We start from the raw sequence: 15168 nt of genomic DNA on the forward strand, positions 1-15168 counted from the left end.
GCAGAGCTGCTATATAGCTCCTGCCCTCACATGTCATATCCAGTCATTCGACCGAAACAAGACGAGAAAGGAGAAACTATAGGGTGCAGTGGTGACTGGAGTTATAATTTAAAATTTAGAACCTGCCTCAAAAAAGACAGGGCCGGGCCGTGGACTGAACACACTACAAGAGAAATAATTTATCAGGTAAGCATAAATTATGTTTTCTCTTGTTAAGTGTGTTCAGTCCACGGGTCATCCATTACTTATGGGATACCAATACCAAAGCTAAAGTACACGGATGATGGAGGGACTAGGCAGGAACTTTAAACAGAAGGAACCACTGCCTGTAGAACCTTTCTCCCAAAAACAGCCTCCGAAGAAGCAAAAGTATCAAATTTGGAAAATTTGGAAAAAGTATGAAGTGAAGACCAAGTTGCAGCCTTGCAAATCTGTTCAACAGAGGCCTCATTCTTAAAGGCCCAGGTGGAAGCCACAGCTCTAGTGGAATGAGCTGTAATTCTTTAAGGAGGCTGCTGTCCAGCAGTCTCATAGGCTAAACGTATTATGCTACGAAGCCAAAAAGAGAGAGAGGTAGCCGAAGCCTTTTGACCTCTCCTCTGTCCAGAGTAAACGACAAACAGAGAAGAAGTTTGCCGAAAATCTTTAGTTGCCTGTAAGTAAAACTTCAGGGCACGGGCTAACGTCTAGATTATGCAAAAGACGTTCCTTCTTTGAAGAAGGATTAGGACATAATGATGGAACAACAATCTCTTGATGATATTCCTGTTAGAAACAACCTTAGGTAAAAACCCAGGTTTAGTACGCAGGACTATCTTGTCTGAATGAAAGATCAGATAAGGGGAATCACAATGTAAGGCAGATAACTCAGAGACTCTTCGAGCCGAGGAAATAGCCATCAAAAACAGAACTTTCCAAGATAAAAGTTTAATATCAATGGAATGAAGGGGTTCAAACGGAACACCCTGCAGAACTTTAAGAACCAAGTTTAAGCTCCAAGGAGGAGCAACAGTTTTAAATACAGGTTTAATTCTAGCCAAAGCCTGACAAAAAGCGCTGGACGTCTGGATTCTCTGCCAGACGCTTGTGTAAAAAGAATAGACAGAGCAGAAATCTGTCCCTTTAGTGAACTAGCGGATAAGCCCTTTTCTAAACCCTCTAGTAGAAAGGACAATATCCTAGGAATCCTAACCTTACTCCATGAGTAACTCTTGGATTCACACCAATATAAATATTTACGCCATATCTTATGGTAAATTTTTCTGGTAACAGGTTTCCGAGCCTGTATTAATGTATCAATAACCGAATCCGAAAACCCACGCTTTGATAGAATCAAGCGTTCAATTTCCAAGCAGTCAGCCTCAGAGAAATTAGGTTTGGATGGTTGAAAGGACCCTGAATTAGAAGGTCCTGCCTCAGGGGTAGAGACCATGGTGGACAGGACGACATGTCCACTAGGTCTGCATACCAGGTCCTGCGTGGCCACGCAGGCGCTATTAGAACCACCGATGCTCTCTCCTGTTTGATCCTGGCAATCAGTCGAGGTAGCAACGGAAAAGGTGGAAACACATAAGCTATGTTGAAAACCCAAGGGGCTGCTAGTGCATCTACCAGCACCGCTCCCAGGTCCCTGGACCTGGATCAGTAACAAGGAAGCTTGGCGTTCTGGCGAGATGCCATGAGATCCAGATCCGGTTTGCCCCAACGACGAATCAGTTGAGCAAATACCGCCGGGTGAAGTTCCCACTCCCCCGGATGAAAAGTCTGGCGACTTAGAAAATCCGCCTCCCAGTTCTCCACGCCTGGGATGTAGATCGCTGACAGGTGGCAAGAGTGAGACTCTGCCCAGCGAATTATCTTCGAGACTTCCAACATCGCTAGGGAACTCCTGGTTCCCCCTTGATGATTGATGTAAGCCACAGTCGTGATGTTGTCCGACTGAAATCTGATGAACCTCAGTGTTGCTAACTGAGGCCAAGCTAGAAGAGCATTGAATATTGCTCTTAATTCTAGAATGTTTATTGGGAGGAGTTTTCTCCTCCTCAGTCCACGATCCCTGAGCCTTCAGGGAATTCCAGACTGCTCCCCAGCCTAGTAGGCTGGCATCTGTTGTTACAATCGTCCAATTTGGTCTGCGAAAGGTCATTCCTTTGGACAGATGAACCCGAGACAACCACCAGAAGAAGAGAATCTCTGGTCTCCTGGTCCAGATTTAGCAAAGGGGGACAGATCTGAGTAATCCCCGTTCCATTGACTTAGCATGCATAGTTGCAGCGGTCTGAGATGCAGGCGCGCAAATGGCACTATGTCCATTGCCGCGACCATTAAGCCGATTACTTCCATGCACTGAGCTACCACGTTCACTTTCCACCCATGCGACCTCAGAAATGCTAGAACTATCTCTGTATGAGACTTTGCATTTTGAAAACTTGACGCTTGTATCAGAATGTCGTCTAGGTACGGAGCCACCGCTATGCCTCGTGGTCTTAGTACCGCCAGAAGTGAGCCCAGAACCTTCGTAAAAATTCTCGGGGCCGTAGCTAACCCGAAGGGAAGAGCTACAAACTGGTAATGCCTGTCTAGAAAAGCAAACCTTAGGTACCGATAATGATCTTTGTGAATCATTATGTGAAGGTAGGCATCCTTTAAGTCCACTGTGGTCATATATTGACCCTCTTGGATCATGGGTAGGATGGTCCGAATGGTTTCCATCTTGAACGATGGAACCCTTAGGAATTTGTTTAAGATTTTTAAGTCTAGGATTGGTCTGAATGTTCCCTCTTTTTTGGGAACCACAAACAGATTTGAGTAAAACCCTTGCCCTTGTTCCGTTTGCGGAACTGGGTGGATCACTCCCATCACTAAGAGGTCTTGTACACATTGTAGAAATGCCTCTTTCTTTACTAGGTTTGTTGATAACCTTGACAGATGAAACCTCCCTTGTGGAGGAGAAGTCTTGAAATCCAGAAGGTATCCCTGAGATACAATCTCCAACGTCCAGGGATCCTGTACATCTCTTGCCCAAGCCTGGGCGAAGAGAGAAAGTCTGCCCCCCCACTAGATCCGTCTCCAGAGAGGGGGCCCTGTCTTCATGCTGTCTTAGGGGCGGAAGAAGGCTTTCTGGCCTGCTTGCCCTTGTTCCATGACTGGTTGCCTTTCCAACCCTGTCTGTAACGAGCAGTAGTTCCTTCCTGTTTTGGAGCGGAGGAAGTGGATGCTGCTCCTGCCTTGAAGTTACGAAAGGCACGAAAATTAGACTGTTTGGCCTTTGATTTGGCCCTGTCCTGAGGAAGGGTGTGGCTCTTATCTCCCGTAATGTCAGCAATAATTTCCTTCAAGCCGGGGCCCGAATAAGGTCTGCCCTTTGAAGGGAATGTTAAGTAGTTTAGACTTAGAAGTTACATCTGCTGACCAGGATTTAAGCCATAGCGCCCTACGCGCCTGTATGGCGAATCCGGAATTTTTAGCCGTAAGTTTGGTTAAATGCACTACGGCATCTGAAACAAACGCATTAGCTAGTTTAAGCGTTCTAACTTTGCTCAAAGTCTCATCCAATGGTGCTGCGCGAATCGCCTCTTCCAGAGACTCAAACCAGAATGCCGCTGCAGCCGTGACAGGCGCAATGCATGCAAGAGGCTGCAATATAAAACCTTGTTGAACAAACATTTTCTTAAGGTAACCCTCTAATTTTTTATCCATTGGATCTGAGAAAGCACAGCTATCCTCCACCGGATAGTGGTACGCTTGGCTAAAGTAGAAACTGCTCCCTCCACCTTAGGGACCGTCTGCCATAAGTCTCGTGTGGTGGCGTCTATAGGGAACATTTTTCTAAATATCGGAGGAGGGGAAAAGGGCACACCGGGTCTATCCCACTCCTTACTAATAATTTTTGTAAGCCTTTTTGGTATAGGAAAAACGTCAGTACACACCGGTACCGCATAGTATCTATCCAACCTACATAATTTCTCTGGGATTGCCACCGTGTCGCAATCATTCAGAGCCGCTAACACCTCCCCTAGTAACACGCGGAGGTTCTCAAGGTTAAATTTAAAATTTGACATTTCTGAATCCGGTCTCCCCGGATCAGAACCGTCACCGACAGAATGAAGCTCACCATCCTCATGTTCTGCAAATTGTGACGCAGTATCAGACATGGCTCTCGTGTCCTCAGCGCGCTCTGTCCTTAACCCAGAGCTATCGCACTTGCCTCTTAATTCGGGCATATTGTATAATACTTCTTTCATAACATTAGCCATATCATGTAAAGTGATTTGTAAGGGCCTTGATGTACTTGGCGCCTCAATCTTACGCATCTCCCGAGCGGGAGACGAAGGTACTGACACGTGAGGAGAGTTAGACGGCATAACTTCCCCCTCGTCGTCTGGTGATTATCGGTACAGATTGACTTTTATTCAAAGTAATATCAATACAATTGGTACACATATTTCTATTGGGCTCCACATCGGCTTTTGAACACAATGAACAAGCAGATTCCTCTGTATCAGACATGTTTAAACAGACTTAGCAATGAAGCTAGCAAGCTTGGAAATCACTCTCAATAAGTTTACAAGCAATTATAAAAAACGCAGCGCTTTTAAAAACACAGTTGAATTACAAAGAAAACTAATTCAGTTATAGTCAACAATTCTTAACGAGAAGAGTATTAATTAGCAGAGGATTGCACCCATTAGCAAAAGGATGATTAACCCCTCAATACCCAAAAACGGATATCAAATTAAGATTTAACGCTTTTATCACAGTCAAACACACTGTCACAGATCTGCTGTGACTGATTACCTCCCTCAAAAACGAATTTTGCAGACCCCTGAGCTCTCTAGAGACGTCCTGGATCAAGGAGGAAGAAACAGAAAGACTGTGCTAGAATTTTAACTGCGCAACAAGGCGCTAAAACAAGGTCCCTCCCACTCATATTACAACAGTGGGAGACCTGATATAACGGTTTCTATGCAGAAAAATACGTTAGCCATGTGGAAAAAAATCATGCCCAAAAGATTTATCACCAAAGTACCTTACAAAACGAATAACATGCCAGTACACGTTTTAAAAACAACATTTTCAATGTCATGTAAAGTTATCACTATGCCTGCTACCAGTCGCTTCCACTGCAGATAAGGCTTAAACATTATTTCAGTATTAACAGTATTTTCTCAGTCAAATTCTAGTCCCTAGAAAATAACCCAACTGCGCATACATTTATCAGCCTGATACCAGTCGCTACTACTGCATTTAAGGCTGTACTTACATCATATGGGTAACAGCAGTATTTTCTTAGTCAATTCCATTCCCAGAAAATAATGTACTGCACATACCTCATTTGCAGGGGACCCCGTATGCTATTCCCCTCTTTCTGAAGTTACCCTACTCCTCAGAATGTCGAGAACAGCCAGCGGATCTTAGTTACGTCTGCTAAGATAATAGAAAAAAGCAGGCAGATTCTTCTCCAAATACTGCCCGAGATACAAAAAACGGCACACTCCGGTGTCATTTTAAAATAACAAACTTTTGATTGAAGAATAATTAAGTAAAAACTCCAACTCCTCTTGCGACCTCCTTCTTTGTTGAGGGTTGCAAGAGAATGACTGGGTATGACATGTGAGGGGAGGAGCTATATAGCAGCTCTGCTTGGGTGATCCTCTTGCAACTTCCTGTTGGGAAGGAGAATATATCCCATAAGTAATGGATGACCGTGGACTGAACACACTTAACAAGAGAAATCCTATTAAACTTTACATTTCACTTCTTTTGTTAAAATACTTACCTTTTATTCTTGAGAGCCGCTCCAGCGCTTCCCCCGCAAGTCTCTTCATATGTCAAAAAATGACGAATCCGGCTTCCTCCAATCACAGCTTGGCCTCAGGCAATGTTTGCTCTGGGGGGGGAAGCGGTGATTGGAGGAAGCCGGTTCATCATTGCGAACGTATGAAGTGGCGGGGGAAAGCGCTGGAGTGGCTTTCAAGAATAAAAGGTAAGTATTTTAACAAAACAAGTGAAATGTAAAGTAGGATTTTAAAAACCGGACACACATTCGTCAAACTTGCCATTCACTTTAAATAGATATAATCAGTGCAAGCACAGGGATGATCGTCAGGCAAAAAGTTTCATGGTAAAAAAATTTCACAGAAAATGTTGCCAACTGCGTGGCATTGTGAAGTAGCCAGGTTGGGGCAGTGTAATACTTTGCAATATTAAAACACTTTCTGTTATTAATAAAATGTTACTTGAGCTATCTGCTGCAAAAATGTAATGCATAATTTAAACATACATAGGATTTAATGATAATTTGTGCAACACAAACTGAAAACATTAAATATTAGCTAATTTTTAGCTTACAATTCGCTTAAAGAGACATGAAACCACATTTTATTACTTCATGATTTACAAAGAGCATGCAATTTTAAACAGCTTTCCAATTTACTTCTATTATATAATTTGCTTCATACTCTTTATATCCTTTGTTGAGAAACATATCTAAATAGGCTCAGAAGCTTCTGATTGGTGGCAGCACATAAAATGCCATGTGTGATTGCCTCACCCATGTGCATCGTTATTTCTTCAACAAAGGATATTTAAAGAATGAAGCAAATTAAACAATAGAAGTAAATTGGAATGTTGTCTCCAAATTATTTTCTTTCCCAGATCATTAAATACCATTAACCTAGACCAGGGGAAATCCAGATTAGTTGGGTTCATGAGTATATATTTTTTCCAAATCAAACACTGATAATGCTTTGGGATGAACAATTTACCTTTTTCCAGTAAATCACAAATTCTTGTTGTGTGCTGGGACAGAAGAGCAGATCTAGGAATTTTGAAAAGAAGCTCCCCAGTTGAAATGTCCTCATGGGCCAGCATTCCATACTGTGATACTGTGCCGTGCATACTGATGTGTACCTAAAAAATAAGTACAGCAGTGAGCATATGGGACTGTGTACAAAACCCCTGACAGGAAGCAGCAGCTAAATACAACCTGTCTTCCTAGACAAGAGGCAGCAGTGACATATAGATGCATCAAGTCCTGGATAAAAACTGTACTGTGTGTGTGATTGAGATTGAGATATAGATATATATATATATATATATATATATATATATATATATATATATATATATATATATATATATATATATATATACACACACACACACACACATATATATACACACAATTACAGGACAAAGTAAGAGAGTAGCATACCAGGTTATGTATAAAATGAGGCTCAATAGACAGTAGATATGTCAACACTGAGTTTCACCTGTATAAAGAGTATATGGAAATGATATGACTAAAATGGCTAACCTACTGCTCTGAATAAATATGAAGCCATGGCTGATGAAGTCATTTACACAGACACGTAGAGTATGCACATAAGAAAACACCAATTTAAATATAAACATCTGTACATTTGAAACAAGTGTTCTTAATCTCTTGAAATGAAAAATCTTAATCTGAAGAAACTATTTCTTACCTTTGAGTTGAGCTCCAAGCCCATCTTCTTACACCAGGATAGGAACGGGGAATCGCTGATGGATTCTCAGAAGTCTCTGTTTCTCCATCAACCTGCATCCACAAGTATCACTTTAAATACATGTGTAACAATCTGAGTAACTAAACTGTTAATGAATAAGCTATCCACAGGCAAGTACAGAACTGGTCTGGTGCTTGATTCAAAGCTCAACTAAAGTGTTCACTCCGCTACCTGCACTATTTGTAAAGCTGTTTGCGCCTGTGTGGAAAGCATGTATGTGTGTGCGTCTCTAGGTCGAAATAACTACGAAACATACAAGTATATATGTATTGTTTTACCTGGGGAAACTGCATCTACGTATGTAAATTAGTATGCATATCAGTGAGGTGGTTTATGTTTGTTATGTTCAAGTATAAAGAGCATGTGTGGTGTAGTGTAGTATGTGTGTGTGTGTGTGTGTGTATGTAAAATATATATATATATATATATATATTTAAAATGAGGATTTTAAGCAACTGGTCTGTAATGTACCTCAAGAATGGATTCTCTATTTTTGTTAAATTGTATCATTGCAAAAGTGAATTTTTATCCTTATATAGTTTTATACCTGTAAGTGGTTGTTTTACAATTTACGACCTGTAACTATCTGTCTTTGTTATATTCTTTTCATAATCCTCAATAAAAAATATTTAAAAAAAAAAAATATATATATACACACATGTGTGTGTGTGTGTGTGTGTGTGTGTGTATTTATAATCAGTGCCTGTTTGCATATGTATCAATGTGCCTCTCTGTATATTTATGTATATATGTACACCTGTGCATTAATCTGACAATACAGCACACAAGCACAATTCAAGGTACCATAAACGTATTACAATAAAACAAGGTAGAAAGTGCACTTACTATACTGATGGGGGGAAAAAGTCTACTCTACAACTTCAGAGGAACTTTGAGAGTAGACATTATCACCCCAACATTAAGCGGCTTGCAAGTCTGTGTGATCATTGGGATACAAGTTCTGACAAGGAGAGTGAATACAGACAATGTGCACTAAAGGAACTCACATTGTTTTTAATGCACTGTTTTTCTTTCCTATCTAGTTAGTGCAATTTTTTACAATGTTTTATTGTAATACATTTATGCTACTTTGAATCATGGTTGCTCTTGTGTACTTTATTTAGAATCTGGAAGTGGTTGTAAATTGTACAACGGATTTTCGTGATAAGCATAAGCAAGAGTCATACAAAGACATATTAGGGCTAGATTACAAGTGGAGCGCTAACTATTGCTTGTGTGCAAGCGATATTAGTGCTCCATTTAGTAATACCTGAGCATGATAATGTGTGCTGGTATTACAAGTAAAGCACAATGCAAAAGGCATTGACTCTATGGAGCCTCGTTCTGATGCCATTTCTAAAGCTCAGTGAAGGGGGTAAGTAGTGCAGCGATGGCAGCATCACATATTAACACATACATATTTATATGTACATATATGTTTTTAAGAGTATTTGTAGACAAAGGCACTTTTTCATTAAACTTTACATTCACTTTAAGGGCTAAATTAAAATGAGACGCACTCGGTTTTGTGCAAGCAATATTGTGTTTTCGCGACCCATTTTAATTGCGCTTATATTACAAGTTGAGCAAATCTTTATCGCAATCTCAGCGCTGTGGTTAACAGTTTTCAAAAACAAAAAAGTTGCACAAAACACTTCAAAAATACATTATAGTTACACTCCATATAAACACTGTCTAATAAAACTTAGTTTAAAAAAATTGCATAAAAAAGTTATAAGGGCTCAAAGATATGAGATCTCGGGCGTTGAGGGAAAAAAAGACAGGCAAATGGCTTTAACATTGAGATACATACATATACATGTCTAATGATGGATGGATGGATGTATATATATTATATATATACACATAAATATGTATTTATATGTGTACACATATTTTTAATATTTTCATGTTGTGTATGTGCATATTACAGCATGTGATCATGCTCGGGCATATTACAGCATGTGATCATGCTCGGGCATATTACAGCATGTGATCATGCTCGGGCATATTACAGCATGTGATCATGCTCGGGCATATTACAGCATGTGATCATGCTCGGGCATATTACAGCATGTGATCATGCTCGGGCATATTACAGCATGTGATCATGCTCGGGCATATTACAGCATGTGATCATGCTCGGGCATATTACAGCATGTGATCATGCTCGGGCATATTACAGCATGTGATCATGCTCGGGCATATTACAGCATGTGATCATGTTTGCGCATATTACAGCATGTGATCATGTTTGCGCATATTACAGCATGTGATCATGTTTGCGCATATTACAGCATGTGATCATGTTTGCGCATATTACAGCATGTGATCATGCTTGCGCATATTACAGCATGTGATCATGCTTGCGCATATTACAGCATGTGATCATGTTTGCGCATATTACAGCATGTGATCATGTTTGCGCATATTACAGCATGTGATCATGTTTGCGCATATTACAGCATGTGATCATGTTTGCGCATATTACAGAATGTGATCATGTTTGCGCATATTACAGCATGTGATCATGCTTGCGCATATTACAGCATGTGATCATGTTTGTGCATATTACAGTTTGTGATCATGTTTGTGCATATTACAAATAAACATGTTAAAGTGAAAGTAAACTTTTCCTTACCCAAAAACAATAAAAGTATAGTACAACAGGTCATCCATTACAGTCTCTAACTTTATATTTTGCATACTTGTCCAGAAAAAAAAAATTATATTGAAAATCACAAAACCATTTCCTCGCTTCCTCCGCCCCCTGCTCTCTTCCTGGTTTCTGTTAGACGCAATAGCAGTCCCACCCGCTCAATACGTCATTAGCTGTGCTCATTCTCGTTAGCCTTTTTTTGGGGCGCATGCGCAATGATATACTACCTACAATATCATTGCTAATGACTGGATTCTCCTGCAGCGGTTCAAATGCGCATGCGTCAATTTGTGAAACACGCATCTGATAATGGAGTAACATTGTAGGTTTAGGTTTGCCGCATGCGCATAGGAACATGTGGGCGTGAAATCAACACTTTGAGACGCCTATGGGGGAAAATTAGATCTTTAGAATGATCGTTCGTCATGAATACCCAAAAAAAAATTAGAATGAAGGCGGAGAGTTGGCTAACCAGACGGACGGCTTTGCAAGAGCAAAAATAAGTATAAAATTCAAATTTACAAAAAATCATGAATGAAGTGCTATTGATTTAATATGATTTATGTAAACATAGATTTCGGGTTTCTCAACTTTACTTTCACTTTAAAGTGAAGGTCAATTTCGATGAATCGGTGCCCGGTTTTTAATAATCCTATTAAAAACAAGGGCACTTTAATTCATCAAAATTGACATTTCACTCTTTTTCTTCAAATACTTACCTTTTAATCTTCGCAGCCGCTCCAGCGATTCCCCCGGCCGTCGGAAGCCTCTTCATACATCAGAAATGACAAATTCGGCTTCTCCAATAACGACTCCCACCCCCCGGGGTAATCATGGTCTGAGGCAGTGCCATGAATGGAGGAAGCCGGATTCGTCATTTTGGACCCTGCGAAGAGGGCTTGCGACGGACGGAGGAAGAGCGGGGAGCGGCTGTCAGGATTAAAAGTTAAGTATTTGAAGAAAACAAGTGAAATGTCAATTTTGATTAATTAAAGTGCCCTTGTTTTTAATAGGTTTATTAAAAACCGGGCACCAATTTAACTAAATTGACCTTCACTTTAAAGAAAATTGGAATATGAAATTTTCATAATTACATGTTGGGTTTGCGCTAATGAGAAAATTTCATGGTGTTTGCGCGAGATATTGGGTGTTAAGTTTTTTTCTCCTTCATTGACTTCTATGGGTGAAATACATGAACGTGCATGCGATATTGTAAGTTCAGATTTTTGCGCTAGTCAGGTTATGGCTTGCGCAAAAAATTTTTGGGAACTTGTAATACAAGCGCAACCCGACTAGCGCAAAAACCTTGACTCTAGCAAAGTTTTCACGATTGCAAAAAATATATATTGCGCCACTTGTAATCTAGTCCTAACTATGTCTAGGGGAGAGCATGGTGTATAAGTAGCTGCATCATAGTGTGACAATGCTCTGTTTGAGTGTGTAAATCCAAACATTTGTGCACTATATCAGAATCTGCAGTCACATTCTGAGTGTGCCTGTGAATTCAAATATCATTGCGCGTACTAGTTTATTTCTATTGTGCTAACGTAATTTAATTCAAAAGCATTCATATGACACTAATAGTCACTGTGGCTGTATAACCTGACAGCGCATGCGGTTTAATCTGTGGGACTGTATTTTCTTGAGTGTCCACTGAATGCATTCGCGAATATGGATTTGACTAGTGTGATATACGGATTTGATGTTTGGATTATATTTTGCCAGCGAGCAGTGCACTATCCGTCTATGCCTTGTTTGACACAAGGAAGGATACAGTCAAAACAAATACCTTCTGTCTCTTAGCTCCGAACTCATTATTGTGTCTGCTCTGCTTTACTTCCCCACGTGCGTATCGGTCTAAGGATTACTTCCGGTAAAAAGATCCGCCCTCTTAAAGTAATCACAGCAGCAAAACAAAACGCAGAAATTCTTGTATAAAATATTATAGTCCCCTTCTGCCTACTCTGTATTTTTATTATGTTTAAATTTGGGTCCCCTCATAAACGTATTTCCAAACCCGCGTATACGTTCTTTACATATGACTCGTTCATAGGTACCCCATCCGTGTGTTTCCATCAAATCAACTTATTTTTTAATCACGTAGAATAGTAGATAGAAACACTCAAACGTACACGTGACCTTGTCACAAGAATCTCAACCTGTGTATCTTACTGAAGTTCCTCAACACTATTACTCACGTTCAAAGGTTTCACTCAGAGACAACCAATATACTAATTACAGGAATCTTGAACAGATCTTATCCTATTCTACTAACGTGTTAAAAAAAATAATGTTCATTTTTAATGTGCTTTGGGATATCGAGATTTAAATGGCGTAATATTGTTATCGAATTTGGTTTGGTAATGTTTTTGTCTGTTTTATACTCTGAGTAACTAATTCTAAAAACCAATCCATAATAATTATCACAAGGTCACACTCATACCACATTATGACGCAGATTAAAAGTGGCGCGCAAGATGCCCTAGCGCCATAAGTACAGAAATTTTACCAGCGAATGTTTAGCGCGGCCAACTTCGCTCTAGCGCACCCATTACTTTAAATGAATATCTCAACCACTCTAAATATCACTCAAATTACAAATTGGAAGTTCTGTCATGTGCTCGAAGGAAAACCAAACGTGTGCTAGAAGAATTAGTACGACCTGAAACCTGAAGTAAAGCGTAAGGGTTAATATAAAATAATCATAAAACATAAGTAAAACATTAAAATAAAGTATTACACTCATATATACACATTTTTATTCAAAATATAACATTTATATTGATAAAATGTTTTTTAAAGGGATATGGTATACGGCAAGGTGTTTGACTGGAAAGGGCTCCAGTGTATGTATGTGTGTGTGTGTGTATATATATATATGTCTAAACATTTGTGTATATGTGAATATTTTCTTATAAATGAAGAAGAGGGGAATGGTCTAACACAGTTTCAGGTTAGCTTTCTTTAGTGTGCCCCATAGAAGTCTATGGGGAGAGGGAGTTAGCACTGTTGCAATTTCCAAAGTCCTAAAGTTAGCACATCTGAGTGCACATTAGCGATGACATTTTATCGTTCCACTTGTAGTCTAGCCCAAAATTGAGATAGCCACATCTAAAAATAAAACAACTGGACTGTTTATATAAACTTCACTAGATTAGCTACTACCCTAGAGCACATCAGATTTAACATTTTCATCTACTAGGGATTAGAAGTGAGAATACTGGGGAGAGGCGAACATCCCAGAGAAGTAACATGACTTACTGGCAATCTGCATTATTTAAAAAAAAAACATTTTTATTTCAGGATTCAGATAGAACATCCCATTTTTAAAAATTTCTTTCCAATTTACGTCAAATTCAAAATCCTGAGTAAATCTTGGCCAAGTAAAATATATTTTTTTTAAATATATGGAGCGAACATTTGTGAGATAAGTTCTGTCAAAGTCTAATGGCTATTTTTATCGATTTTAAATACTATCCAGGACTATAACCAGCCTTTGCCTCTAGCCCATTCTAGTTTTTCTGATAGTCCCATACCATGTTTTCTGAACGTTGCCAACGATGGTAGAGCGTGAAGCTTGAGGACGCTGCATAGATGGCTCCACCAGAGTATCAAGAGGGGTCACAGAAGATACCTCCGTAGGATTAAAATAGACACATTTGCCAAGACACTGCAGCTCCTATTATATTGCTCTGTGGTGAGTATCTAGCAACTTGCAGAGGGCAGTTATCACCATCTCCATGGACATCTCTATAATGTTCAGGTAGCTTCGTAGTACTGATTGCTCAGTACTGGAGCAGTATAGGATATTATGCAGTTACAATTGAGATAGCACTGCTGCACGCGGCAGAATCCAGATGGGTACCACCGAGGGGGGTTTGTGTGAAGGCCGCCTCCTCCAAATGAGGCCTCAGAAATCGTACTGGAATACTGGCACTGGGTGAACAAATAAGGACCTGTACAAAACTAGCTTAAATGGAAGAATCAATATGTGCAGAATATATTCTATAGATGTCTAGAGTATCCAAATATATACAATGAATAAAGTCCAGCCTTTTGTCCCCCTCCAAAGCCAAAATTTGATTTATCAGTACATTTATGTTTTTCTGGACACAATATTTCAGATTTGTGATAATTAACTTTAAACCCTATTATCTCTAACATTTTTTTTTAATAATCTTGGTAAACCTTTATCTGCTCTTTAAAAATTAAAGAATACCATCTGCACATAAAGCTGTTAGCAATTCAACCCCAGCTATCTTTATGCCTTCTAGGCTGCTTCTCAGCCATATTGCTAAAGGCTCTACAGCCAAGTTCAACAGAAGCAGCGTTAAAGGACAGCCCTGCCATTTACAAGAATCCTGGCATTGGATGCTTTCTTTATACAATCAAACACGACCAAGGAACAGCACCCGGGAATCCGAAAAGGACACACAGACTCTTCATATGACATCAAATTGATTTAATAAGCACCCAAAGTAACAGAGTACATCAAAGCAAAAGTGCAAGGTCAACTGACCTTGCACATTTGCCTTGATGTACTCTGTTACTTTGGGTGCTTATTAAATCAATTTGATGTCATATGAAGAATCTGCTGTGTCCTTTTCAGATTCCCGGGTGCTGTTCCTTGGTCGTGTTTGATATTTATGTCTGGCGTTGGTGGAGCGCCTCAGTGTGAACTAGCACCGGTGACGTAATCTTCCTGGGACCGTTCTCCCTTGGCGTGAAGCTGCGGTAGCGTGAAGACGGCTGTGGTTTACAGATTGGGCTGAGTACCGCTGCGTGGGAGATGTTACTTGGAGCGCTGCTCTCTAGTCATTGTATATTTCTTTATACAATGTCTTTATTAAGTGTCGAAAGTTTGGACCAAGTTTATTAAAAGTTGTATGCAAATGATCCCATGTTACATTTTTTAATGCCTTTTTTGTGTCTATTGTTAAAATAGTAAGCGAGTTGCTTCAA

General features: G+C 39.8%; 1 protein-coding gene across 1 annotated transcript in view; it reads right to left on the reverse strand.

The window, feature by feature from the left end:
• The window catches only part of LOC128644224 (N-lysine methyltransferase setd6-like), a gene marked incomplete at its 5' end in the record, with an annotated part of 70007 nt that extends 62465 nt beyond the window's left edge, over window positions 1-7542 (reverse strand). The window contains 3 exon segments of the mRNA XM_053696917.1: window positions 6240-6244; window positions 6768-6912; window positions 7488-7542. Of these exon segments, the coding sequence (XP_053552892.1) occupies window positions 6240-6244; window positions 6768-6912; window positions 7488-7542 (205 nt within the window).
• Window positions 7543-15168: the final 7626 nt, after the last annotated feature.

Source organism: Bombina bombina, unplaced genomic scaffold (assembly GCF_027579735.1).
Source record: "Bombina bombina isolate aBomBom1 unplaced genomic scaffold, aBomBom1.pri scaffold_639, whole genome shotgun sequence".
Lineage (NCBI taxonomy): Eukaryota > Metazoa > Chordata > Amphibia > Anura > Bombinatoridae > Bombina > Bombina bombina.